At 36.1% G+C, this 26,051-nt stretch overlaps 5 protein-coding genes across 8 annotated transcripts; 3 read left to right on the top strand and 2 right to left on the bottom strand.

Annotated features, from left to right (window-relative positions):
- The first annotated feature begins 636 nt into the window (after positions 1–636).
- On the top strand, positions 637–2,544 carry LOC116767921 (uncharacterized). The gene is made up of 3 exons (XM_032658464.2): positions 637–795; positions 1,032–1,120; positions 1,207–2,544. Exons 2-3 carry the CDS (start codon positions 1,067–1,069, stop codon positions 2,203–2,205), a joined length of 1,053 nt encoding a protein of 350 aa, XP_032514355.1. The 5' UTR covers positions 637–795; positions 1,032–1,066; the 3' UTR covers positions 2,206–2,544.
- A 592-nt stretch (positions 2,545–3,136) lies between these two features.
- LOC116779836 (casein kinase II subunit beta) lies at positions 3,137–7,128 on the top strand. Of its 3 annotated transcripts, none has more exons than XM_032674333.2 (8): positions 3,137–3,277; positions 3,502–3,577; positions 3,648–3,750; positions 3,991–4,090; positions 4,755–4,846; positions 5,232–5,421; positions 5,757–5,854; positions 6,932–7,128. In XM_032674333.2, exons 2-8 carry the CDS (start codon positions 3,506–3,508, stop codon positions 6,961–6,963), a joined length of 687 nt encoding a protein of 228 aa, XP_032530224.1. In that variant the 5' UTR covers positions 3,137–3,277; positions 3,502–3,505; the 3' UTR covers positions 6,964–7,128. The 3 variants fall into 3 exon arrangements, with proteins under 3 accessions (XP_032530224.1, XP_032530232.1, XP_061383065.1); XM_032674341.2 differs by having other exon boundaries at positions 3,199–3,267; XM_061527081.1 differs by lacking the exon at positions 3,137–3,277 and adding an exon at positions 3,320–3,397.
- On the bottom strand, positions 6,875–8,387 carry LOC116779827 (uncharacterized). The gene is made up of 2 exons (XM_032674322.2): positions 8,228–8,387; positions 6,875–8,147 (listed from the first exon to the last, which is right to left on the bottom strand). Exons 1-2 carry the CDS (start codon positions 8,249–8,251, stop codon positions 7,176–7,178), a joined length of 996 nt encoding a protein of 331 aa, XP_032530213.2. The 5' UTR covers positions 8,252–8,387; the 3' UTR covers positions 6,875–7,175.
- Positions 8,388–9,018: 631 nt separating this feature from the next.
- LOC116768885 (nonsense-mediated mRNA decay factor SMG7-like) lies at positions 9,019–17,441 on the top strand. Its single transcript, XM_032659758.2, has 18 exons — positions 9,019–9,185; positions 9,423–9,522; positions 9,759–9,884; positions 9,998–10,116; positions 10,315–10,531; positions 10,907–11,034; positions 11,858–12,022; positions 12,340–12,433; positions 12,602–12,785; positions 13,010–13,144; positions 13,698–13,839; positions 13,916–14,059; positions 14,380–14,552; positions 14,857–14,942; positions 15,156–15,278; positions 15,378–16,652; positions 16,893–16,976; positions 17,055–17,441. Exons 1-18 carry the CDS (start codon positions 9,154–9,156, stop codon positions 17,136–17,138), a joined length of 3,411 nt encoding a protein of 1,136 aa, XP_032515649.2. The 5' UTR covers positions 9,019–9,153; the 3' UTR covers positions 17,139–17,441.
- An 864-nt stretch (positions 17,442–18,305) lies between these two features.
- LOC116768893 (multivesicular body subunit 12A) lies at positions 18,306–26,038 on the bottom strand. Of its 2 annotated transcripts, XM_061527078.1 has the most exons (7): positions 25,783–26,038; positions 24,096–24,475; positions 20,042–20,258; positions 19,804–19,926; positions 19,642–19,698; positions 18,982–19,333; positions 18,306–18,900 (listed from the first exon to the last, which is right to left on the bottom strand). In XM_061527078.1, exons 2-7 carry the CDS (start codon positions 24,304–24,306, stop codon positions 18,814–18,816), a joined length of 1,047 nt encoding a protein of 348 aa, XP_061383062.1. In that variant the 5' UTR covers positions 24,307–24,475; positions 25,783–26,038; the 3' UTR covers positions 18,306–18,813. The 2 variants fall into 2 exon arrangements, with proteins under 2 accessions (XP_061383062.1, XP_061383063.1); XM_061527079.1 differs by lacking the exon at positions 19,642–19,698 and having other exon boundaries at positions 25,783–26,037.
- Positions 26,039–26,051: the final 13 nt, after the last annotated feature.

Here is a 26,051-nt window from a genome sequence, read left to right as displayed (position 1 = left end):
TTTCTAAAAAGGAGTTAACATCCCTCTTTTAGCTCTAACAGATAGATTTATCAAATGTCCTTTTAACGTTATATATCGTAGAATGCCACGTAAACGTTTACTTTAACTTTAAGATGTCCAAGCAGTTCTAAAGATCTCTTAATTACTTTTTATTTGGGCAGTAACTTATATCCAATTCAATTTAATCAAATTATAAAAATAATCCTCGGCCGTGGCAACAAAATTAGATAACACAGCAAAATTGGATAATCTTTTTCCAGAAATATGCCCTTATAAACCCCAACCCCTTAATATTATAGTATTTTTATTTAATAGACTATATTATCCTGATTTATTAGATAGTAGCAAATTATTTTTTATTTATGAAGCAACATCTCAAGTCTATAATTTTATAGCAATGTTTATTAATGTAACATCTTTATTAAAATAAAGAATAAAAATACAGCTTCAAGAAAAAACACTTCAAATTTAATTCGTGTGTTGTCATAACTTTACTGAAACCAAAAATATTTGTTTTGTTTATTTACTTTAACTTTTCAAAAAACATTTGTGGTAATCGGAATTGTAAATTAATTACTACAAGAACCCAAAGCCTATATTTCAAAATCCTAGATCCTATATGGAAACATCTGTAAAATTTTCGTCTAGATTTTAATGTCAGTATTGATAGTGATAATTGTATTTTGTAGTTTTAGTATTTAAGAAATTTGTCAATTTGCCTAAATAGCCAATTAATTTACCCGTTCTTCTCTCATACCATGCAAAATCTATAAATTTTGTGGAAGCTGAAATTTCGTAAGTTTCACATATATAGTAATTTTTAAGCCGGTTTTTTATTTATAGTACTTCGTTATAACGTATATATATTTTGTTCTGTACTTTCACATCAATATTTAAGATATATAAATAAGTATATTTCATTCCGGATCCAGAATAAACATGACGCAATAATATACTGATTCATCATTTCATGAGTAATAAATTTCAACAATTTTCATATAATAACAATATATTATAACGATTATCCACAGGAAAAATAGTGGCCAGCGTGTGTAGATCTGGCATCATGAATACTGATGTATCTACATCTCATGATAGGAACTTCAATGATCCAATTCCGGTATGATAAATAAGTTCATTATGTTTTATTATTGTGATGCTATAATATGCTATAGTCTTATTGTAATATATTCAATCTCATTACAGTTTCAATATGATTCTATTTCCCCACTCAATGAATGTCAAACAAAAGAAGCTAAAAGATTATGCATTTTTGATATGGCTTACAAAAGTAACGGCCAGAAGTATGACATAGGAGGAACTTTCGCAGGTGATACGCCGGAGCTTCATTTCTATTACACAATCACCACCAAGTTATACCACTGCTATATTATAAATCTCTTTGTATTTTACCGTTCTGTGGGGGCATTTGTACTTGGTATCAGTAATAGTACTAAGTTTAGCACTCAAGATATAAATACCTCAGATGCTAGTGACTACATATTCTTACCTCAAGAACTGAAATGGAAAACATTTCGATCTATCGTCCCCAATGAGAGCCATCACATAAAATCCTACTGCTTTTCTAGAAATGATCTTGAAATCATTGCCGATAAGGGTTTATGCATTCCTATTGCAATAGATACAAATCCACTATGTCTTTTGGATATTGGAGCTGTCCAGCTGATAAAATCAAACCACAATTTGTCTGAGTTGCTCCAGAAAGATAAAAATTTTACAATGATAAGCATAAGTGGAAGAAAATACGAAATAAATAAGATTGTGCTACTGGCCCATAGTCCTGTGTTAAGAGAAATTGTTAGGAATACAAATTCTAATACATTGATGCTTGATATTGACGACAGCAAGATGGAGATTCTATTGGAATATCTGTATACGGGCACCATCCATGACATCGTGCCACAGAAACATGACTCCATATTTGGTGTAGCCGAACAATTCCAACTAGATAACCTTAAGATACTCCAGAACGTGATCTGTGAGCAGATGAATATTAATAATGCTATTGATTTGCTTGTATTATCAGAAAAACATAACCTGTTCAACCTCAGGAGGGAGGTGTTTACATTTATAAAAGAAAATCCAGCGGTTCTGGACAGTGAATCCTGGAAGAACTTGAAAGATTTAGATCTCACTAAGAAAATATTCAAAGAACTGGCATTGAGTCAAAAAATGCAAATGTAAACTAAACTAAGTCTTTTTTATGTAAATGTAACTATTTTTATTTTGTTATCTTGTTTTCTGTTTACTTTTGTGATACTATTTTATAAATTTTGTAATGGCATAGCCACATATTCTAAATTAATTTTAAGAGCATATATTTGTTGTTATGCCAATCATACTATTAAGTCACTTTTGTAACTGAGTTATTATTCCTTAGGGAAATGTTGAATTCACTGATGTTCTTATAAATATAAAATGAGAAAATCATTCAACATTTTTCTTCTATATATATCTCAACTCAATATGCATAACATTTACATTAAGATATTATATACCCAAATAAAACAAAAAAAAAACTTTTATAATCACTTTTATTTTTTAATAAATCCTGTCACATATACCTTCATATCGATATATATAGAGCTGCGATAAAAAAAAACTAAGAGTCTTGTTATTCTGTCCGCTAATCGGCATAAAAATATGTAAGCAATATAAAAAGAGATTATGTATTACAATATAAGTGTAGATGTATTACTCAGTGTAGGTAGATCACATTCAATATATTATTGTTGATTATGTTATGTGACTCATGCTTTCCAACAAAATAATGTTAAAGAAAAATATTTATATATATTTTCCTAACCATTATTTAAGGTTGTTATTTAATTAGTGAAGAATTTGATAAAATTGTTTGCTTACTTAGATATATAAATTTTAGAAATTTTATTTTATTTATGTACTTGTAAATAAGAAATACCAATAATGTAACAGTTTAATAATATCCCTTCTGTGGTTTTGATAACTGAGTATGAAGATAATCTACATAAAAAATAATAATTAATAGTATGAAATTAAATTTGTAAGATGTTTCAATTAATAATTTAAAAAAATATATACTTGAAATACAGTGTTAGCTAAAAAAAAATTAATAAATTTTATTAAAAAACACTGGATAGAAAACAAAATTTTTACACTTTCGCGCTCTTTCAACCATAGACAATTTATATTCACATTCACAACAAATTGGTTTTTTCTCCCCTCATCCCGAGGTAGATATCGTCCCGTCAAGCGTGGCTAATCAAGGTACGAAAAGGTGAGGTTTCTAATTATTTTATTCTCGTATTTACCACGACCTTTTCTTGTCTTTTCCAAAAAAATAAATTGATACAGTTTTATTACACGGAAATTTATAACAATAATGTGGAAAACATAGGCGAGTGCTTTTAAAATAAGACCGACAGTTTCTGCTTGGCGTTGGATAGTTTATGTCAAATAATTCTTGAAAGTTGTAATATTACTCAGCCTTTAATGTTTTAGAAAAATGAGCAGTTCGGAGGAGGTATCATGGATTTCATGGTTCTGTGGTTTACGGGGGAACGAGTATTTCTGCGAGGTTTGTAATGGAAATAATATTATAAATAGTATTTGCTTATTACTTGTGATATTGATCCAATGTGTTTTAGGTGGATGAAGATTACATAAATGATAAATTTAACTTGACGGGTTTAAATGAGCAAGTCCCACACTACAGACAAGCACTTGATATGGTCCTAGACTTAGAGCCTGGTAAGTTGTAATGAACTAATACATTGGTATATAACTTCTACAAAATGCTTTATCATAAGGTTTTGTGATGAGAGTCACTTACTTATATGTTTGCCGAACTTATTTTAAACAAATATTAATTAAATCACCACAACATTAAAAGGTATATATTCTGTAACAAACCTATTTACTTCAATGATTCACTGCTTGTTTGCTGTTTCTCCTCAAAATAACAATAGTATAACTATATTTTTTTTGTAGATGATGACCTCGACGACAATCCAAACCAATCAGACTTAGTAGAGCAAGCCGCGGAAGTGCTCTATGGCTTAATTCATGCTCGGTATATTTTAACAAACAGGTGAGCTTTCATGATTACTTCACAGTAAATTTATATCCGTAAAATGACAATGCCAAATTAATTTAGAATTTATTAACTTAATATGCTACAATTTAATGATAATATTTAGATGTTAGCATGTACTTAGGTGCGAAATAGGTTACTTGTGATACACCAAAAACTTAAGAGTATGGTTTAAAGTTACATAAACACTTGTAATTAATTTCATACTGTCAATAATGACTGTATCACTAACTCACTTTAATCAGGAGACGGTATATTAAGAACATTCTGGAGGTTGCTCTCTAAGCACATTGCTGTACTGATTACAACAGTTAAAATATTGAATTATATATTTGTTTGTCAATTTATTAGGTATTGTTTTATGTTAAGTTGTTATATTTCTAGTTTTTCATTATATCTATTTTTTTTAAATAATTGATAAATAGTTTATCGGATTAAATCTATGTAGTGACTGCTTTGTGTATGTATAAATAAATGACATTAATTGCTTGATGTAATAATCGGCTTGTTAGAACTCCCTCCTGGTTAAGATTTGTGACTTTTCATTCCATAATAATTAATAATTACTGTGTGTTTCTTTGATTATAAAATCATTATTTGTATATATGTGTATGGAAATATTAATTTTTTATGTTTCAACATCAAATGTTTGTGTTGACAGAGGTATTGGACAGATGGTCGAGAAGTTCCAAAGCGGTGACTTTGGTCATTGCCCGCGTGTTTACTGCGAGTGTCAAGCCACACTTCCGATAGGTATGTCTGGTTGGCTAAAACAGTGCTTGAAATTTATACTTTAGTTGATATATTTCATGTTCAAAAGAAAATATGTTTTCTAACTTTTAAACTAAAATATCCCAATGTTATATTAATCATAAACGATTTCCTCTGTACATGATTGCTTTATATTAAAAGCTTGAAGGTTACATACTAGTGTACACGTCATTAATTCCTAAACAGCATATGTCATCTGTTGTACTAAGAATACCAAGGGATTAAAATAAAACGATTATATTTATAGAGCCTTAACAAAAATTCACAAATTTATATGCCATATAAAAAAATCTCAACTGTGGTTCAATTTTCTTAACTAACCAAAATTTTGTTGTTTTTATAATATAAACGTTCAATACAATAACAGGTCTCTCTGATGTTCCGGGCGAGGCGATGGTGAAGCTCTACTGTCCTCGCTGTATGGACGTGTACACGCCCAAGTCCTCGCGCCACCACCACACGGACGGAGCCTTCTTCGGCACCGGTTTCCCTCACATGTTGTTCATGGTGCACCCGGAGACCAGGCCCAAGCGCCCCGCATCACAGTTTGTGCCTAGGTAGTTATTATGACTTAATACTAACGAAGGACACAAATACTATACGTTCAAGGAATAAATTTGTCACTACTTGGATAATATGCTCTTATAACAAAAATTATTGCTTTTTCCCCCATTGACATAATCTATAGAGATATTTCCCAACCGAGTAACAATATCCTAAGTCTACCATATATTGTAATCTTGTTTTGTGTTCCGAGTATGTCTTTCCTTTAAATAATTTCTAGATATATGAATATAACAACATTAATTTTCATTGAAAGTAATTCATGACCACAGATATAATATAATAATGTTAACATATCAACAATATGAAGTAAGAACCTGTGTTCCAGATTGTACGGATTCAAGATCCATCCAATGGCTTACCAGCTCCAACAGCAGGCCGCGGTGAACTTCAAAGCTCCGCTCCGCTTGGTGTCGTTCAATAACGGTAAACGTTAGGAGCGAGCCAGCGACACTCTTTGGTACAGATTCCTCCGGCGAGATGCTGTTGAATCTAATGCGTCCTTTGTAAATCATTTGGCAACCAATCGGCTCGGAGAATCTGTATCAAACAATCACCTTAAGGACTTTGCATTCTTGGTGTGGCGGGATATAAGTTTTATAAACGGTCGCTGACAGTTGAATTGTTAACATTGAAGGGTGTCAACGCGTCCCATATACATCTATTGAGTTCTCACATAACACATTTCCCATCGCTAACCTGTAGCTGTCACCTGGACGAGGCCACGCCCCGTGGCCAGTATCCGACGTAGATTATATATCATTTGCTATTCCTATTGTCACTTAGACTAGTTGAACGTTGTATGGATCAGTTCGTTTGATGTATCTGTTAAAGTTTACATAGAAAAATGTTTAATGGCGACCTTTAATGAGCCAGCATAAGTTACATCTTATATTTATACAGTTAGAGTAAAAATAGGGTCTTGTAAGTTTTTATTTTTATATCCGATTTATAGCAATTTGATCGTTTTACAGTAGCGCGTTTGTTCCGATGAGATACCTTTGGTTATTGTATGGATACCAGTAATTACAAATAAATATTATGACAACTTTTGGCCTTTTTCTTGCTTATCCTGCATGTGAACCACTTATCTTTTCCTTTTGCTGTACGCGATGAGGTGTTGTTTTAAGTTATCGATGTTACATTACTATGAAGGATATCAGATGAGCTGTTTGTTAGCGCTAGTATTAGAGACAGTTGAATAAACTTCAGTAGTTTTGTGTTCACGTCAACTTATACCTATTCCTGTACTGTTAATCGCATCAGAGTAACATGTAATGTTTGCTACACAACACGGCTAACTCATTCCTATGACAGTTTAACATCACATTGTTTGTACAAAGTATTAAAAGCACAGTATTAACTGCTTGTTGAAAAAAATGTTTAGTCATGTTAAAAACTATAAAAACGACTAGTGTATAAAGGCTGGTGTACATTAAAAGTACCTTGTATATTTTAAATGTATTTATTTATTAAATAAATGTAATGTTTTGTTTGCTGCAGAGACGAAGACATCGAGTAACATTCCAAAATGATTGTAGACCATCTCCACCTCCAGCTCATCGTGAGAAGAACTCCACAGCTTGCGACCCGAGCATGCCCATATATATTATTTATCTAGAGTTAAACATAATCCTTACTATTTAAATAAATGTTGTGTTTTAAATTCAATAAAGTTTATTTTTACGTTTTCTGTACAACATTTTTTTTTTCTTTTAAACATATGACTGTTTCCTCAGAGTAACATTCATATCAAAAGGAATTCGCAGATCTCTTTGACTAGTTCTACATTGTTCAATTCATCCAAGACGTCGGAGTTAACCAATATTTTATTCATTTTGATATATTTCATTGCGGCCAGTTTGACTGCTTCCGAGTTGTGCAGATCTGCCAAGGATAGAGTTTCAATAACATTATCATCATTGATCTGAAATATTAATGCACTCTCTGCTAATTCTTTCAACCCTTGTAGATCGTATTGATTGCACAGTATGAAGATATTAAAGAAGTTGCATTCCAACAAATTCTCTATTGTTCCGGTGTACATAAATTCAATGATATCCTTAAGGTCATCTTTATTAATATCGACCATCTTAACATAGCCATTCAGGCTCTCGGCGGTTTCATCTTTCAACATAGCCCTAAAAACTTCACTATTCGCACAAAGTAGGCTTCGATGTACATTAAATTTGTATCCATCTGCCGATTCAATGATAAAATCAGAGCCAACTGGATCATGCAACAGATATTTATAGTTGTGGTTTTCTTTCATAGTCTCAGCGAGTGCACTGAGAGGCTTATCTGTACTAAATGAAACTGGTATATACAATTTCTTTCCTTTCAATATATCAACATCGACTTCGGTAAAACTATAAGTTGTGACATATCCTTGCGTGTTAATGCCATTAAATGGGAATTTTTCAAGTTTAGATGGTAAGAATGCTGCATTTTGCTTTGGTGCACAAATTATGTCACTAGTGCAGCTAACAGAGACAATAAATGAACAAGTCTGGCGCTTGGTAACGTATAAATGAAAAAGGAATAGCTTTCCTACAATTTCAGTTTTGTATACAAACCAAAAATCCGGGACGTCATTAATATATGTTCCTCCCACATCATAACAGTTAGGTCTGTAAAATTTCTGATATAGTTCTTCTATGCAAAGGTACTTGGCTTCATGTGTCTGACAAATTTTGTGTCCAAATATTATTTCTTTGTCCTTAAAAAAAAGAAAAAGTAGTTGTTATGTTACGCTACATAGAAAAATTATTTTAAATTATCACATTATTTATTATTTACCGCCAATTTGAAGAATTTCCTCATTTTTACCTCGAAGTATTAACTATGTATTGGTAAGACATTCAATACCTGCTCTGTATTGATTTTCGTTTAGTGCACTTGCAATCCTGTTTAAAATTAACAAGTGCATTTGTCAATTATTATGACACTGAACTAAGAAGATGAATCACTTTGATAAATAATGATGAAATAATTCTTCAAATTTAAAATAAGCCTAAATAAAAATATTTGAACAGCCACTATATATTAATATTAGTTAATTAACTATATTTTCGTCCTAAATATCCACTATATGTAGACAAAATGTATCGTGTAGTCATAGCTCAATAAGCCCATCAGTAAAATATGTAAATTGTTTCCCTTTACATAGTATCATTTATATTTTTTTCAGATTATAAAAATATTAATTTTTTTCAAATAAATATATTACTTTGTCATATACATGATTTTGCGTTCAGCACAATCATTGTATAAATCATTAAAGTACATTTATAATTTCAAAAAGTAAACTAATAATGATGGAATGGACTTAAAAACTATGTGAGTATACATAGTTTTTATGCTTATAACTGTCCGCTAATGGATAGCAGTATATACTTATAAATTCATATTTAATTTAAAAGTGTTCCATTCTAATAAACACCTTTTGTATGAAAATCTTATTAAAATTAAATAAATTTTAATTTAAAGGTTTATTAAAATTATTACATATAATTAAATTTTTATTTATATCGATAATGAGAATTTACTTCTTGTGTGACGTTGATGATAACACGACAATTAATATTTGACGTTTGACAAGTATTTCATTTGACTGTATGGATATCGCTAATGTTTAGATTTTTTTTATAATTTCTTTATTTTAGTCGGTTTCCTGTTTTGTACTGATGATATGACAATAATTGAGGCTATACGCCTCTATAAAAATGGTTTTAAATGCCGCTGTGCAGTTATTAAGGTAAGTAAGAAATATTTTTCTCGTACTATCTGTCATTTTTATTTTATAATAATTAACTTTGCAGTCACCAATTTCATTATTTCCGCGAGTTATTTTAGGTTGGAATGAAATTTTCTGACTTATGTTGTTTTTTTTTAAACTTCGCAATTATCCATAACATATTGAAGTAATATTATTATGAATCCTATTTTAATGATTTTACACTAATTTTCGTATTGTATACTTCTATATTTACAGAGAGGCAGAGGAATTGAAACAGAAGATTTTAAAATTCAATAGTTGCATTTCTATGCTTCAGGATAGAAGTTTATGGGTAACACAGCAACAGTTACAGAAGGTGTGTCAAATTTACTTTCAAAATATTATTGTAAACCGTTATGGTTGCTATATTTATGCTATATGCTATAGTCTTAAAATTTATATTCTAAATATTATATTCACATATAAATAAATAGGTATTAAAACTAAGTGTATGTTTGTACTTTGAATGGCATAATATTGTATTTTGATTATGTTGTGGAAAAAAAAATGAATGAAAGTATGAAAAATTAACTCATTCATTCTTGCCTGCAGGTGTACCAGAAAGTTTTGGTACTGGATCTTGATTATGCTCTAGAGAAGAAAGTGGAACAAGATCTATGGAATGTTGGGTTCAAGCAGCAGATTGAGGCTTTGCAGGCCATTTCCAAAGATAGAAAGGTGCTTTATATATAGATATTTACTACAGAGGAAGACATATTCATGATAGATTAAAATTACCATAATTACCATAAACATTTTCTTATGTAGATTTATTATTTTTCTTTGTGCAGAGTGTCCTCAGAAGTGAAGCTCAAGGTATGCTGTCATGGGTGCTGCAGGCTGCCGCCGGGTTCTACCTATGCCTCTTGCATCAAATCTGCACAACATTTAAACTAGATCTACCATTTAGGTGACTTTTTCATTTGATGATAGTCTGCTTTAAAACACAATTGTCAAGAACTTTGTTACTATTAATATTTATTCCTATTATTTTTGTTTAATATTTAAATTCTAGTTTATTGTATAAGAGTGCGTACAAGTGTGTGTGCATTCAGAAAATCGATAAAATTCTTAATTGTGATTTAAATACATAATATTCACGTTGTAGACGTAGGGCGTCCCTTCTTGGCTCGGTTGAAGGGTGGGAGGCCGGTGGGTGTCCAGAACCCGTTCGAGCCGGTGCTGGAGCTGCCCGGTATGCATGCCAGCACTGTCTCGTACACCTCGGGGACCTCGCCCGTTACAGACACCAGCTGAAAGTCGCACACACCTTTTACAGGCATGCCCTAGCGGTGTCTGTGCATTCAGGGCAGCCATACAATCAGGTGATGATCGCTGACATTATTGTTAGATATCTTTATTGGTATATTGAATACTGTTATGTATTAGTTATATTTGCTCGGTATTGTTAAAATAATAATATGATGTCAAGTGTAATGTAGGTAGATTAGTTTATTTGTATTTGTCCCTGTCAGTCAGTTTGCTAGTTAGCACAATACAGACATGACGAATTTAATATAGTTTCATTGAATACTACAAATACAGAACAACTTTATTATAAAATCAATCATTTAAGTGTCCTCTTTACCTGACCTGATTATTTAGTATTTGGATATAGAAAAGATTTAAACAACATATTTATTAACAGTCAATGATTTATTGTTTTTTTTTTATTATTATTCTTGTATAATCTGTTTCAGTTGGCGCTGGTCGCTTGGCGTCGTGGCCGCCGTCTGGCCGCCCTCTACTGGCACGTCCGGTCGCTGCTGGTCCGAGCACCCTTCCCTCCCGCCCCCGCGAACCTCACCCGGACCCTGGCGGCCGCGGGGTAAATAGAAACCAATCTATTTAATAATATTCACCTGCCTTCATATTCCAGATAATTTCTGTAATTGCTTTACCCAATTTAAGGAAACTTTGACTCTCTGATAGATACCCGATGTAGTAACTAATAACAAGTAACTGAGGCAACTTTTATTTGTGAATTTTACATTTATATTTATTGAAATAAACAATGATGAAGAACATAACGATATAGGTTAAAATTGAATAGCTATTTACCAATTTTCTACTACCATCTACTAAGGCCATATTCATTAATTAGGCTATGGACGCTCCTTGAGAGTAATAGTTGAGTTTAGTCCACACCAGTAAATTTTTCCCTAACAAAATATCGATAAGCTCCTTACATTTGCATCGGGTACTTGAACAGTCTGAAACAAATCTTGATATTTATAAAATATATTTGTTCCATATAATATGTGGATCAAAGTAAATGTATTTCTTATAGGTTTTCTCCAACAAGTGGTCAGTGGTCGCTTCGCATACTCCATTAAATGCTACTAATATTATAAATGCGGATATTTTTTAGTCTTTCACACAGAATATTGAACGGATTCCAATTTAATTTAACAGTAATGCAGCTGAGACAATAAGATTTGGCCTCAAATTTATTACATTATGTCTGGTCATATTTTGTATGACGTCACGTGACACAGACTATAGATGTCACCGTCAGTTTTATTCGTTGCTTAAAAACAATAATTGACGGTTAAAACAGTAGCAAATGTAGTTAATTTATTAAATCTACAAAAGGTCTACATATATAATGTTTTTTTTTTTATTAGAGACACTGTGCAAAAATGTTTCAGTCGTGACGTCAAGGAGACGCCGCTGCCCGTGCTGCCGGGGCTGTCCGGTGTGGAGGGGCACGCCACCAGCGCACCTTCAAAGGCAACTGTAACTGAAAAACTCGACTCGCACTCCTATGTGAATGAACTAGTACGAGCACTCCACTACCTGCACAGCTTGGAACAGTAAGTCAACAGTTAAGCTGTTCTTTAATAAACGTTCTCATATGAGATCACGCTTCCAACTTCCAACACATATATGTTTAATGTTTTATATACATATATCAGGTGTCTTCAAAAATTTTTGGGATATATTTACTAGTGTCTTTGTAATAGAGTATCAAACACTTGCGTGTCGACTGAACAGCCACTGATACAATGCCAATATTTCATATAACAGAATTTGAAAAAACTAATGTTCTATACAACGACTGACTTCATATGTTCCTTGACGTAATGTCGAGGTTATCGATACAAAATGTTAATTGGTATGTCTCCCTCAGCCTCGACACGGCCGAAGAGCTGGTTGGGAAGCTGAACTCGTCCCTGACACACCTCGTGGCCACTGACAGCTTCGATTCCATGACTCTGGTTAAGGTGAGCAAGAGACACCTACGTCACACATGAAACTTGGCAGATTATATATAAATAATTTGTATTGTACGTCATACGAAAATAATTGATTATTAAGTATTGAAAAAAATGGAGGTGAATAATTTTATTTAAAAACTTATAAACCAAAAAATATAATGTCTGTATCGCTAGATGGCGTGCGTCACAATCTGGCTGGTTCACTCCAGTACGGAGGACCTTTCGGTGGAGCCGTCGTCCATGAGCGAGTCGGAAGGTCGGGCCGCAGTGCTGGCGTGCTCGCTGGCCGCTCACAGCGTGCTGGCACTGCTGCTGGCAGCACACACTGGGGACACGCCCAACAAGGGCTTGCCGGCATGTACGTTACACAGATTTTTACCTCTGTTGTAGACCAGATGTTTTGTATATTTTTATACTAATGTAAGGAACGAGATCCATTTATTGTTGACAACTCCTTGTCACTGTTTATTTAATAGCAACCTATTTAAGAAATTCTTAGACCAGAGATTGCTATAAGAATCCATCAGAGTGTCTTAAAGCTTGACCTTGGTCCCTATTTAATATGTATGTATTTGTTCCCAGTGCGTGTGTGGCTTCAGTGGTCGTGGTGTCGGCCCGCGGCGCTCCGGTCGCATGCTTGGGGCTCCAGACCTCACATGTGGGCAGCGCTCGCACACGCACTCAACAACATGGGAGACGCCCTCGAAGACCCCGCCTGTGAGGATACTGACATATTCAATTGTTATTGTTTGTTTTTTTATATGCATTTCATATAAAAATTATACTGGTTTTAAAGTTCAGCATTACTTCTATTAATGTCTTACGAAGTGGCCGAAGCCAGTATTTATAGTTTTCAAATACAAGTTGATACTTCAATGTTGCCATTACGATATTACAATAGGTCAGTATTACGATTGTTTGTACTCAGTCATTTAATAATTGTAAGGATTATAGTACACTATAATTAGTACGGCACAGATGGAGACACTGGTAACATTAGTATCCGATCAATGATTGTGCTAAAATGGGGTTTGTCTTTTGTATAAAACTCAGTAAAATCTCAGAATATACTGGTTTTGGTAATAGCTCTCCGATCCAAGAGCTCTAGAGACGATATATAACCTCCTTAGCTTACAAAATAACTTGTGGTCAAAGTGGTCCCTACATTTTGTATGAACAAGTTGTAAACGTACACACCCCCTTATACAGACACACACATAAGGTAATGATGGATTGAATAAGATCTCATGAAACCTGGTTTTATATGTAGATGAGACCCTCCCTCTGCCGGAGGATGAAGAGTTACACGGCTTCTTACCGCTGGAGGAGGCTTTGAAGGGACTCAAGTTTCCAAACCACTGCGGCTGGGACTCCAACAAACTGCCTCAAGAGGAACCCGAAGAAGACACGGCGTATGAGAGAGACAGACGATATGTTTACTTTAGGTTCAAAATAGTGTAAGCGATTGATGGGGTTTATTACTATCAGGTCCAGTGTATCAGCGTCGTGGGGGTCGTCGTACCTGGCGCTGGTCAGCGACACCGAGCTGCAGGCCCGCGTGAGGACGGCGCGGCTGAGACGACTCGGGGAGAAACTGGCGGAGCAGCACCCGGGACTACTCACCTGCGATACGTGAGTTGTCATGGACCATATTAGTAGCGAGGGGACGCGCACGGATGCTTAGGACTTGATCCGTTTGTAATCAAATGTGACGGCTATTGAAGTGAAACTTCTTAATAGGACTTCCAACAAGGTTGCGTTGAACATTCAACGCTCCCGGGGAGGGGGAGTAGACAAAGATGGAGCGAGAGTAAATGGGTCGATGGTGAATTGTAAGCAATGTTTATAAAGATTGTCTTAAAGAAATAATATGAGTTCAATTAAAATTGTAAATGTAAATTACAAGTCAATGTAACTTTGTTATTTATGACTCGGTATATTTTAATTTTCAGTGACGAAGACGGAGTGATGACATTTTCCACGAGCGAGTCTAGTAAGGAGCAGCTGTCCTTGGTGTTGGCGACCCTGACCCCGCCCTCCGCCCCGCCCACAGAGCCTAAGACCCCACCTCCGGCACCCCCACCACCACCACTCATCATATCAGAGGCTGACTTTCGAGAGAAAGGTAAAACTTAACAATCTCGTTAATTTATCACCCACTTTTATTATAAATACAGAATCTAGGGCTTGAATTACGGATACTTGTTTTTAAAACATGTGAAAAATACTGAAAGCAAGATATCAGAAATCAGAATAACTAAGGGTTTGATAAGAAAGTTGATTATTTAATATAATAGTTCCTAAAATGTTTTCTATTCTCTCTGGAAAGGCGGCCGACATCCGCACGACGCCCGGTGCCATGTTTAACTATGCGGACAAAATTATTATAATCGAAGTGTATGTTCATATTAAGAAAATATTATCCACAGTACGAGAAAAACGCGCTGGCATTCTCAAGCCGCAGGGGTCGCTGGAGCGCGCGAGGGAGGAGAGACGAGCCGCGCCCGCCGCTGAGGTGACTTGTGACGTGTTGCGAGATAAATAATATCATCATAGAGAAGAAATTCACGCATTAAGAGAAATACAAGACTAAAAAATAGAGAGAAAACAATACACAAGACAGGAATAACCTGCTTACATATAATAATTGGAAATATCTCATAGTTATTAATCGTTTAACGCGTTTATGGAATTATTGAGTTGTATAAAAATCGTACGCATTCTATAGGATCAGGACGGCGAGGAGTGTGAGGAGGGAAGTAAGAACGAGGACAAGAAGGAGGCTCGCAAACCACGAGTCAACATCGCCATGGCGGCCATCATGAGGAAACAGGAGGAGAGCAACAAACAGGTGCGGCACACCTACAGGGTTACAGCAACAATTGGAGCATGTGCTGCAGCTACGTTATAAATATGGAAGAAATATATTTTGAAACCATTTTTTTTTTAGGTTAAATTTGTAACTCCACCCCCCACGCCGGAGACCACAGATGAAGCGAGCGAGAGTTCGTCGAAGGACGAGAAAACCAAAGTCATTCAACCGAAGGCCATTAAATCATTAGCAAATTTACCGGTGGGAAGAAAAACGGGGGGAATTCTCTCGTTGAAAGATAAGTCGGCCGGATATCCGCATCTCCAGAATACGGAAACGGAAACGAAGAAACCGGAACAGGAGAAGATGAACGAAGAGAAGTCTGCCCAAAACAGTTCCGTCTCGCAGAGTTACCATCAACGCGATCAAGGTACCAACTGGCCGACGATGCCGGCGCCCTACGGTGACAATAATAAGATGAACTTCCAAAAGAATTACGGAATACAAAACAGCGGGATAAGTTACAACCCCAACTACCAACCTCCCCCCAACACTCAGGGGATACGACTACCTGTTGTCAACCCCAAGGAGATCGACGTCAGGACGGCGGCGCTTCAGAAACAGAACTCTCGCCAGGAAATATTCCAGGAGGCCAACAAATTCAATCACGGATACCAAATATCGGGGGACAAAAAGAATTTCCTCAACGACCTGCCGCCGAGATTCGCGAATCAGTACCGCTACTGGCAGAGTCCGCAGGAAAACCAGTTCAACGACAACAAGTTCCGGGACGACAGCAACAAACTCACCGCGCCCTTCACGGCACAACCTCCGAGACAAAATTGGCCGAACCAGAGTGAAAACTTCCAACAGGGGATTCCCTGGTGGAAACCTGATACCCGCACCAATTTCAATCAGCCTAACTTCTCCACCACACCCATGAATGTACCAAACTTCTATTCTCAAATGTCCGGGAACGTGCCTAATATTTATCCAAATTTACAATACAGCCAGATGCAAGGACAGAATATTGGCCAAAACATGCCAACCGTGGGCCAGAATTTGGCAAATATAGGACGAAATAAACAGGATAGTTTGGCGCCGTCGTTCGGTCAGTCGGCCGTCGGTCAGCCGCAGCTCCAGACCCTGGCGAGCATGGTGTCGTCTCCCGGCTACGGCTCGGCCTTGAACAGCTTCACCCCCTACCCGGCGGCCGTCAGCTACGACTCTTCCTTGTATCCTCAGTTCAACAAACTCGGCTACCAGCCCCTGCAGCTGAACAAACAGAACTTCCAAGGGAAGGAGTCGGAGCCCGGAGTCAGCTTCGGCAGCAACGTGCTGGACGTACAGCATATGAATTATAACGAACCGTTCGTCGCCGACGGAGCCAACGACGCCTCGGAAGACGCGGCGGTGAGTCAGAGACCCCTCGAAGTGTCTCACTATTACTGATAAATACATAAATTAAACCTAAGGTTCCACAGTAGAAATTCTCAATAAATCAAAATTTTGACACATATAATTTAATTTTGGTAGATCATAGCCTGGGGGAGCATAAAGTACAAAATAACCACCAGCAGAGTGTGTGACTGACTGACTGACTGACCACAGCTGTCTCAAGCTCTAGCCTAATATAAGTGTCGTATGTATCAGGGCGCTCAGTCGGAGGCCGGCGTCTCCAACACATACTCGCTGTTCCGACAAGACGCGCACGCCTGGCCGCCCTCCACACATCAGGTACTTTATATTCGTTAAACGAGTTCTCAAGCTTGTATCCAAACAATCTACTAACTGTGCCCTTCCCCCGGCCTCCAGTCGCTGTGGTCGGGGCCGGGCGGGTCTCCGCTGGAGCGTCTCCTCGAGCAACAGAAGCAGATGAAGCCGCCGTCGACGCACTGATCGCCGCCTCGCTCCGAGTGCGTCATAAAATCCTCTGTGCTATTGTATTATATTTCCGTGACGTCACGGACCCTGCGCATTAATTTAATTGATGTCCGCGACTGTCCGAGATCACAAACTTTCTACTCAACCAAACATTAATGGTCGCTCGTCAGACGCTAGGTTCGGAGTCCAAGCCGCCTGCCGACGATTCTTCCCGATGTATCTGTTAAGTACAACTCTTGTTTGTATATAGTGAGCGTGGCCGAGCGCTCGCGGCTTGCGATCTTCGCTCGAAATTCGTAATTAAAGTTTTAATAAATGTTGGTTTGTTTTCTCGTTCGCTTTCCTTCAAATTAAAATAAAACTACACAAGAATGTCAATAATTTATTTCTTGGTTATTCTCAAAACGGAGTCAGTACATGGTCTAGTGGTAAAGGCGTGTTCACTGGCGTTATTGCATTAAAATAATATTTACACAAGTCGTAATAACTATTATTAAAAATGAGTCCCGACAATAATTACATTTGCCTTTAATATCATTTTCGTCGACATAATAAAAAGGGTTTTAAAAAAAGCCCCGCGAAATAAAAACGTCTTCTTCAAATAAAAATAATAAATTATTCCGAGGGCATCGCGGGTGTGTGCCACAGTTATAAAAGTTACAACTAAACATACTCAGTAGGTCGACAAGGACTCGACGATAGAACCACTGGTGATATTAATACTATCCTAGCGATAAAATAATATTTTGCCTAGTTACATACAGTAGAAGGTACATTCAGATTAACAAAACGATAAAAATACGTATAACATGTCGATAAGGTACGGCGACGAACAGCACGCGTCGAGCGGGCGTAAACAGGCGAGATCTGTGTTACAGTGTGGAAAAAAATATCGGAACGAAGCGGGCGGCGAACAGAGAACGAACAACGTATAAATACTAATTCACTAACAACCGTGTTATTAATTGGCCGCTTATGTTGACTAGGCACGCAACCTGCGCACGCGCATCGGTAACGGGTCATTCGCTTGTACAAAACTATATTGGCACTATGGAAGTCGGCAACACCGCTAACGAGCGGGTGACGCGTCGCCAGGACACGTCTCACAGAGAACGGAACGTATCCGCACTGTTCCTTATTAAAAATAATAAACAAAACGTGTCTTAACTGCATCGTTCATGGCAAGCACTCTTAATTGTAGATACTTTATTGGGCCTCCGCTGCGGCCCACGAGCGAATCGCGGTCGTTGAACGTACTACTTAATATTACATAATTAATCTCAGCCCGTGAGTTGCATGTACCGCTCCCCCTCCGCACTCCCCCACCTCTCTCCGTCTCTCTGTATATACCCTTGTTCCCTTCATTGTACATCAGTCTTAGTCCGCGCCCCGTCATCACAACTCCTCCACGATATGTTCCCGAACCTTTCTATATTAACATTAACTATTAGCGGGCTGTCGCTCCAGCCGTCCCCGCGTTACGCTATCAGTGTATAGACTATTCGATCACGAACCATATAGTACTTGTATATTAAAATAATAAAAACAGAACCTAAAACAACTTTGTGCCGCGAGCGGCAGTCTCCGACGACGAGTCGTTTGTGCATCGTAGTCCTGACAGTGGGTTTATATATATTGCGTAATGATATAGACGCCGTAAGCGGCGAGTGGGGGGGAGCGCGTGACGTCATCACGTCTGTCGCTCCACCGTGAAGCTGTAAGAGTAGTCACGATCGAGCTCGAAGCGCGTCCTCTGCTTGATCTCCGGCAGCTGGTTCTGGATTCAACGAACATTCAGCGTGCGTTAATTAAGCTATAGCGATATGTAACAATAAATTAGTACTGTATTCATCCTCACCAAGGTATCGCTGGGCAAGCCGCGTAATTTGGGGTTCAGTACGAATGGAACGCCCTCCATGCCGTTGTAGCCGCCCAGGGTGTGATAGTTGGGGGTCTTGGGGAGAGGCGCGGGACCCTTTCTTCGGCCGGCGCCGGCTGGAGACGCGGGCGTAGGGCTTCCCTGAGGGACTGGGGACTTCGCCGAGGGCGGGCGAGGGGCCGGTCGGACAGGCTTCACGTTGTACGATGGACTTAACGCCTCGTAGTCGTGATCGGATGTGAACTCGTCCGAGGGAGACTTCAAATTCAAGTTATTGATGTCGGACACGAGGGGAGCCAGCTTGGGGGGTCGCTCGGGTGCAGCTCGCAGTCTGTCAACAACAAATAATAAATAAATCTAACCGAACTGTAAAGTAATCGTTTGAAGAGTTCAAACACAAAATAAAATTTGAAACACACACTTTAAGAATGTCTTTAACACAACTCAGCAAGCTCTCCAAAGCCCCGACCTGTCCCCTCCCTAACTCCAACACGTTTGAGCAATTAAAGCGAAGTGTCTTCCATGTTTGTTTATATGGGTAAGACCTTCATACAAAACGACCGAACAATTGTTTGTTAAAAGTCAATTAATTTTCAAAACCATGCTTTCCAAAAGATTGAATATAATTAGAGCCAGTACCCGGTGCAGCCGCGCCAGCGTTGTTTGAAATGTTCGTAAAATTTAACCGACAACGAACTGAAAAAGTGTTCATAATAAACTATTATTCAATATGTTTTGTTTGGGGAAGTTTTAAATGTGAAGTATGGCCAATGTACGTGTACGCTATGTTCCCAAGGTCACCTTCTGACTGCTTCTGGCGTCACATTAGACACGACGTTCTCGTAGTCAGCGGGCGCGTGTGTGGGGGAAACGTCCGCGCTGCCGCCGCTCACCTTGTAGCAGACCACTTTGCCGTTGATCTCACTGAAAAAGACAATCAACTAATTCAAAAATAACGACTTAACGTAGCAAGTTAGGAAAACTAAACACTAATATACTTTCACGATCATAAAAGTGTTCGTTGTGTATGTGTACACACCCAGCTAGCACGAATCCTCTCGGCGCACTTCTCATCTTGGAGCAGACGATGACGTCAGTGACGAGGGCGGCCGTGGCTGCGGGGGCGGCGGCCGGGGCTCGGGACACGTGCGTGCACAGCCGCCGCTTGCCGAGCCTCCCCGCCACGCTGTAACCCGCCGGTGTGGCCTCTCGCTCCCCCAGCACTAGCACCCCGTCCATCACGTACCCCGGAACTCCTGACACGATAAAAGATCCATATAAAATATACATTTTAATAATTATACAACAGACATATGTTAAGAGTCCACATTATAGGTATAACAATAATGGTATTCATTATTAAATAAAATTCCATCTATGTATCGCATGTCGCATTACACGCGACGAGCAGTGGGTTACATTTAAACGTGCATGGCAGAACAAGAGGCCAATATGGCGTCACTAATGGCTCGCGTCAGTTTAATATGTATTCATTATAAAATATATTCCATAATCTAACATTTTCATTTATTAAAATAATAAAATTCTTACGAAACTGAAAAAAAAATTCTTTCATCTAGATTTCATAAGAGCAAACCATACTTTCTTGAACAAGGACAAGATAAATTTGTCGCTTATAAGTCTTTTCAATCTTATTGTGGAATTAAATCACTCTACTGTTACAATATCCGAGACACCTGAAGGTCAGCACGGACGTAACAACAGATCCAATAAATATTTTGTTATTCTCAATATATAATAGATTGTTTTTATCTTGTATTTGTATAGCAACATTGAGCACGCATTCCACTTGCAAATAGTTATAACAAAGAGACTGTATACGGCCATCAGTTTCGATAACTAAGGAAATATATTATTTGGAAGAGAAAAAGCCTAAAAAATAAAAAGACAATACATTACTTAGTTTGAACATCGGATGTTCAGCTCTAAATCGACCATTAGCTAGTCCTCTTAGAACAGTTAGTCTCTGTTTATCACTAATTAGACACTGAACACAAATCTTTTGTCCGTGTGAAATCAACCGTGACATTTAATTTCCTTAACAAATCTATTTATTGCCATCAAACAAGTAACTGGTTGTAACGCTGATTTAATATTAAAAATTTGTGATGTAAAATAAAACATTCCTTGTTTATACTGAGCTGGTACGTCGTGTATTCGATCCTGAAAATCTTCTTTGAATAAAGTCTTATATTCTTTACGACAAAAAAGATGTTATATGATATAAAAAAATAAGCTCATCGCAGACATTTCCCTTCAAACACGATTAAATTAACATAGACGGCTCCCGACTCATTTGATCATTTTAAATTTATACTTCGAATGGTCGGGTTCGAGTTTTTATAACTTACAGCTCCCACTTCTATACTATTCTTTTAATGAGGACTTTCAGATCTTATTTCTTTCATCGGTCGTTGAAAAGGCTACATAGGTTCTAAACATACATTTTTAATTCTAGTTGAATCAATAAATTCAAATGTAATATAAAAAAAATCATATATAAAAGAGGCACAGATGATAAAAATATTACAGAAAATAACTATAATCTGTCTCAAGAACTAGAGTTTAAGCTCGCCTACTTGTGAATAAATCAAAGAACTTGGCGCTTGTTACGTCTATACGTTGTTCATAGCCATTAGCCATTAGCTTATTATAAATTATGTTTTTAAGACACGTGAATGTCCACATTTACCTTTGCCTCTATGATATGTCACATAGATAAATCGTATTTTAAAAGATCGACCGAGCTATTAGAAGTAATTTTATGTAGAGAGTAAAAAAAATTAGTAATATTTTCAAAATTTCTCTTCTTTTTTTATTATCTATTGATAACTAATAAGATATCGTAAAAATATACATTCTTTTCAACCAAATTCCTATTAACCCACTTCATAAAGGAGGTAATTTTTTTTTACATTATTTTAATAGATATAATATGCTCTCAGTTGTTTATACTAATTGTGTGTAATATCATTCTATTGGTATAACGTTATCAAGGGAGATTAATATTCTGTATTTTCTAGGAAAATCCTATTACAAAATATATATATGATTATTGTAAATGTATCGAAAGGAAAAATACTTTTATCGGTTAACAAGTATATTACGTTAAATATTTTTATTACGAGATCATATAATCTTAAAAATTATTGCTTAAACAAACGGCATAAACCACACCACAGCGGCAGGAGCGTATAACTAGTTTTAATACTTTACATTAAGAATAAGAAACAATAATAAAGTCTCCGTGCCGATGTAATTTGCCCTCCCTTTTAATAAAAGTTCCCGCCTCTGATTGCGTCATTCACTTTCGTTAAAAGACACATTAAGGAGCCCTGATCAAACAGCACACAGACATCCAGACAGATAAACTGGTCGAGTTAAAATAACAAGAGAATTATATAACACTACAAATGTGGGAACCTAATAATGCTTTTTACGAGATTACAGTCACAATAGGAGTCTAGACTCCAGGGCGATTGTTGAAGTAATGGATAATTACGTACAATATAATCCCAAGCTTGACAATGGTCTTAGTTTAAATTCATCACGTCAAAGTAATCTTATGTGACTAGCTTTTGCCCATTGTTCCGTCAGGGAGTAAGTTGATTATAGCTGTAGTTATCTTCTACATACCACTAACAGACTTAATTAAAACCTAATCAGAGAATCGGTCATTCAAGGTTAACGAACGGGCAAACAGGGTTACTTGGACATTTATAATATTAGTATGCTTTACCTGCTAGTACGATTTGCATCAACAAACTCTGTATCAAAGACGGTACAAAATAATCCTCCTATGCACACTGGAAAAGTCTTTGAAAACATTGTAATAAAATCGAGTTTTATATTTAAGTAACGTTTATATAAATTACCTATAAAATACAGTACATATACCGTAATAGTTCAATGTCTACGTATCGTGTTACGTGCACCCTCGGCGTGCACGTAACTCCGGAGTCCGGCATTATATTTCATGGGGTGATTTAGTTACCTAATTATTGTAATGGATATTTTAATGTCCATTTCCCACTAACATAATTATAATTATGACATTAATTAATTAAAAAAAATACGTTTTTTTCTCTATAAGAATTCATAGCAGATTTAATCGAGGTAGTTGTATAAACAAACAAATGGCCCACTCATAGCGACATTGTTGATTGTGTACTAACACTAAGATATAGTTATATGATGTTGTGAATAATTAAATTTATTGTACTTCTTAAAAACTCAAACAGGAAGAAAATAAGTTAAGTATAGATCCGCTTTTATGTATAATGACTACAAAAAAATTGCTCTTCACAAAAATCATTAACAAAGTAAGCTCAATTACTTTGTTTTAACTTGATAAAGGGAAGGAAACAATAACAGACGATTTTATTCGATAAAATTCCATGTATTTTTTACATGGTAAATAAGTATTCATTAGTTCAATGAAATATAAAAGACTGTCAATTTATTAGTCAGTCGTATGATGAATATTGTAGGGACCCGTGAGTCATTAGTGACACGTTTACAAACCGCCATAATTTTAAATCATAATATTATTATAATATTAGCACGTGTTGTGTGATAAAGTATAGTATTGATATACAAATTGTGGTCCGAATCTACTCTGAGAGTTATTATGAGGATGTGAGCGTCACAATGAAGACTTCCCGCGTGCTTAATACAGACAACAAATTGTTTGAGAGCATGTTGAAGTTAATGCGTTAATACGTCACAGATTATAGATTTTACGGTCGCGAGATATGAACACGGTTATCTTGGCTTAATTAATATTGTTGATATATCCTGATATAGAAACTAAATAACAAGTTATTGGATATTCAAAAACTTTCGTTTCCCGTTACTTATATTATTTACTATAGTGAGCAAATGTATATATAATATATAGCATATGGAAAAACATAAAACTAATAACGAATTTAAAAAAAAAAACGTGAATCATTGCATTGGATCTTCGACAGTTGAATAAAAATATTATTTCAACATATTTTTCTATTAACTTCATCACAACTCAGGCTGTAGGTATTAATTATTAGAGACGTGAAATTACGTAAACTAACCCTCTGATTTAGACAAGCAAATGTAATGGCTGGGTTTCTTGCCGAAGAGACCAGCCTGTCTAAGAAGACCCGCGTCAGCATCCTCGTCATAGGTCCGACTGACGGCCCAATAACCAGCAGGACACTTGGCTAGACTCTCCACGATCTGCAGAGACAGAAGAGGCCGCTCGTCCGGAAGTGCACCACCCAGCGACGTCAAAACCTTCGACATCTTCACTCACATAATCACTTAAGACTCTATCACTTTCACTGTTGTCACTCGTTGAAAGAAGCTCAGTAAGTGAACCGAAACATAAGTAGATTAAGACTAAGACCGCTCAAGCCATATGCTTGTTATGTCACAGAGCTTTTGTTTCAATAATTCCTTGATGCTAATTCTCCTGTAACAAACATTATTATTTGAACAGAATTACATATCTGGATATTGTTTGTAAAATTATTGTAAAAAAAAATATCATTAAACAACAGAAAAGGGTGGTAAAATTACATAGTATGTTATGACAGATTAGATTGGGGGTTCCAAAACTTATTTCCTCGGCTGCACACTTTGGGAATAAATTTTTATTTAGATCCTCAATTTTTTCACCTACTGAAATACCACTACAACTCATTACAGATAAATGAAATTACAAATCACCCCCACAGGCCTCTACACAATGTCCCCATTTCTTGAATCTCTTATCTCCCCTTTAGCCCCACAGCGCCCACAAGGAGGCATTATCAGTCTTTTTCTATGAAACATAATAACGCATTATGTTTATGGGAATATTATGTACAAGATAATATTTATGTATGGAATTTTCATATAGTAGTTAGTTAAAATGATACAAGTAAAGCCTCTTGTGATGTAAAGAGGCCCTCTGAACTTAAGGATGTCTCAAAAGTTACCTATTGTTGGTAACACTGTCTATACCCTGCTGGAAACTTATTACATTCTATATTTAATATGGTTTTTTAATTCATATTGTTAAAGAATAGTACAATATTGTATGTGTACAAATAAAACTCAAAAGATTTGCAGTTTTTTTTTTTATTTTACTTACATGTAATTCTAAATTGAGATTTATTTTTTAATAAAATAAGTGTATTGAAATCTAAAATGATTCTAATTGTAGTAGATATTGATTAATTATACAGTCGTAAATACTCTTGTTCCTTTTACAGAAAGTGGAACAAAAGGTATTTTTAGTGTAAGCAGTAACAGTTATGTCTATAAAGTGGGTTGTGCAATTAGCATCCACACAATAAGATTGGAATTCAAAAGTTTTGTATACCTGTTGCGAATATTCTAAGATTTTTAAATCAAGCAAATCTGTTTACAAATTTAAAAACTGTTATTTCAAAATAGCTTGTGTTGTACCCATATTTAAACTTGTTTTTAGTCCGTAACAGTTTTAGAAGTAAAAATAATAAATACGAAATGATTGGCAAAATATCGAGATAAATTCTTAAAAAATCATGGAGAATTGAACTTGAAGCTTATCTTTAAAGAAGAAATCTAGCAGCTAGGATAAAATTATAGTATTTGTTACGACACAAATGACCGACTTGGCAAAAGTCCATAGCGTTATGTACTTCACGATGTATCCCTACAGCCAGTGTTAATTAAAACAATTGTTGATCTTTAAATTTATCAAGAACATTGACCCCGTAATGCATTCACAATGAATGTTAAGATAAAACTTACCGTAGTCTGTAGTCATGACATCAAATACATAATAACAAAACACTCGTAGACAATAGTTTCATTACATTTTAATTGTCATGTGAATTATAAATAATCAGTATTAGTTTTCTTAATAGAAAATATTAACAGACTCTCTTATCAGCGGTAAAGGAGAAATAAATAAATTTTGACATAAAACGTATCGTCCACGGTTATAACAAATAATTACTAGATTGGCACATCTATTCACAAGTCAGAAGTACACTGACTACAGATTAAAAATGTAAGTC

The sequence above is a fragment of the Danaus plexippus genome (genome assembly GCF_018135715.1).
Source record: "Danaus plexippus chromosome 3 unlocalized genomic scaffold, MEX_DaPlex mxdp_34, whole genome shotgun sequence".
In the NCBI taxonomy this organism is placed as follows: domain Eukaryota; kingdom Metazoa; phylum Arthropoda; class Insecta; order Lepidoptera; family Nymphalidae; genus Danaus; species Danaus plexippus.
The sequence above is the reverse complement of the archived record's forward strand: the minus strand, read 5'-3'. Positions and strand labels throughout refer to the sequence as shown.

Bases quoted from the DNA above. Each gene is read 5' to 3' on its own strand.
- LOC116767921 (XM_032658464.2), top strand. From the start codon at position 1,067: ATGAATACTGATGTATCTACATCTCATGATAGGAACTTCAATGATCCA. The intron at 1,121-1,206 runs GTATGATAAATA...ATCTCATTACAG, and splicing joins ACTTCAATGATCCAATTCCG to TTTCAATATGATTCTATTTC.
- LOC116779836 (XM_032674333.2), top strand. From the start codon at position 3,506: ATGAGCAGTTCGGAGGAGGTATCATGGATTTCATGGTTCTGTGGTTTA. The intron at 3,751-3,990 runs GTAAGTTGTAAT...TTTTTTTTGTAG, and splicing joins GGTCCTAGACTTAGAGCCTG to ATGATGACCTCGACGACAAT. The intron at 5,422-5,756 runs GTAGTTATTATG...CCTGTGTTCCAG, and splicing joins GCATCACAGTTTGTGCCTAG to ATTGTACGGATTCAAGATCC.
- LOC116779827 (XM_032674322.2), bottom strand. From the start codon at position 8,251: ATGAGGAAATTCTTCAAATTGGCG. The intron at 8,148-8,227 runs GTAAATAATAAA...CTTTTTTTTAAG, and splicing joins GGAAATTCTTCAAATTGGCG to GACAAAGAAATAATATTTGG.
- LOC116768885 (XM_032659758.2), top strand. From the start codon at position 9,154: ATGGTTTTAAATGCCGCTGTGCAGTTATTAAG. The intron at 10,532-10,906 runs GTGATGATCGCT...AATCTGTTTCAG, and splicing joins CAGGGCAGCCATACAATCAG to TTGGCGCTGGTCGCTTGGCG. The intron at 13,145-13,697 runs GTGAGGATACTG...TTTTATATGTAG, and splicing joins CGCCCTCGAAGACCCCGCCT to ATGAGACCCTCCCTCTGCCG.
- LOC116768893 (XM_061527078.1), bottom strand. From the start codon at position 24,306: ATGTCGAAGGTTTTGACGTCGCTGGGTGGTGCACTTCCGGACGAGCGG. The intron at 20,259-24,095 runs GTTAGTTTACGT...TTATCGTGTCAG, and splicing joins TTGCTTGTCTAAATCAGAGG to GAGTTCCGGGGTACGTGATG. The intron at 19,699-19,803 runs GTGACCTTGGGA...ACACTTTTTCAG, and splicing joins ACGCCAGAAGCAGTCAGAAG to TTCGTTGTCGGTTAAATTTT.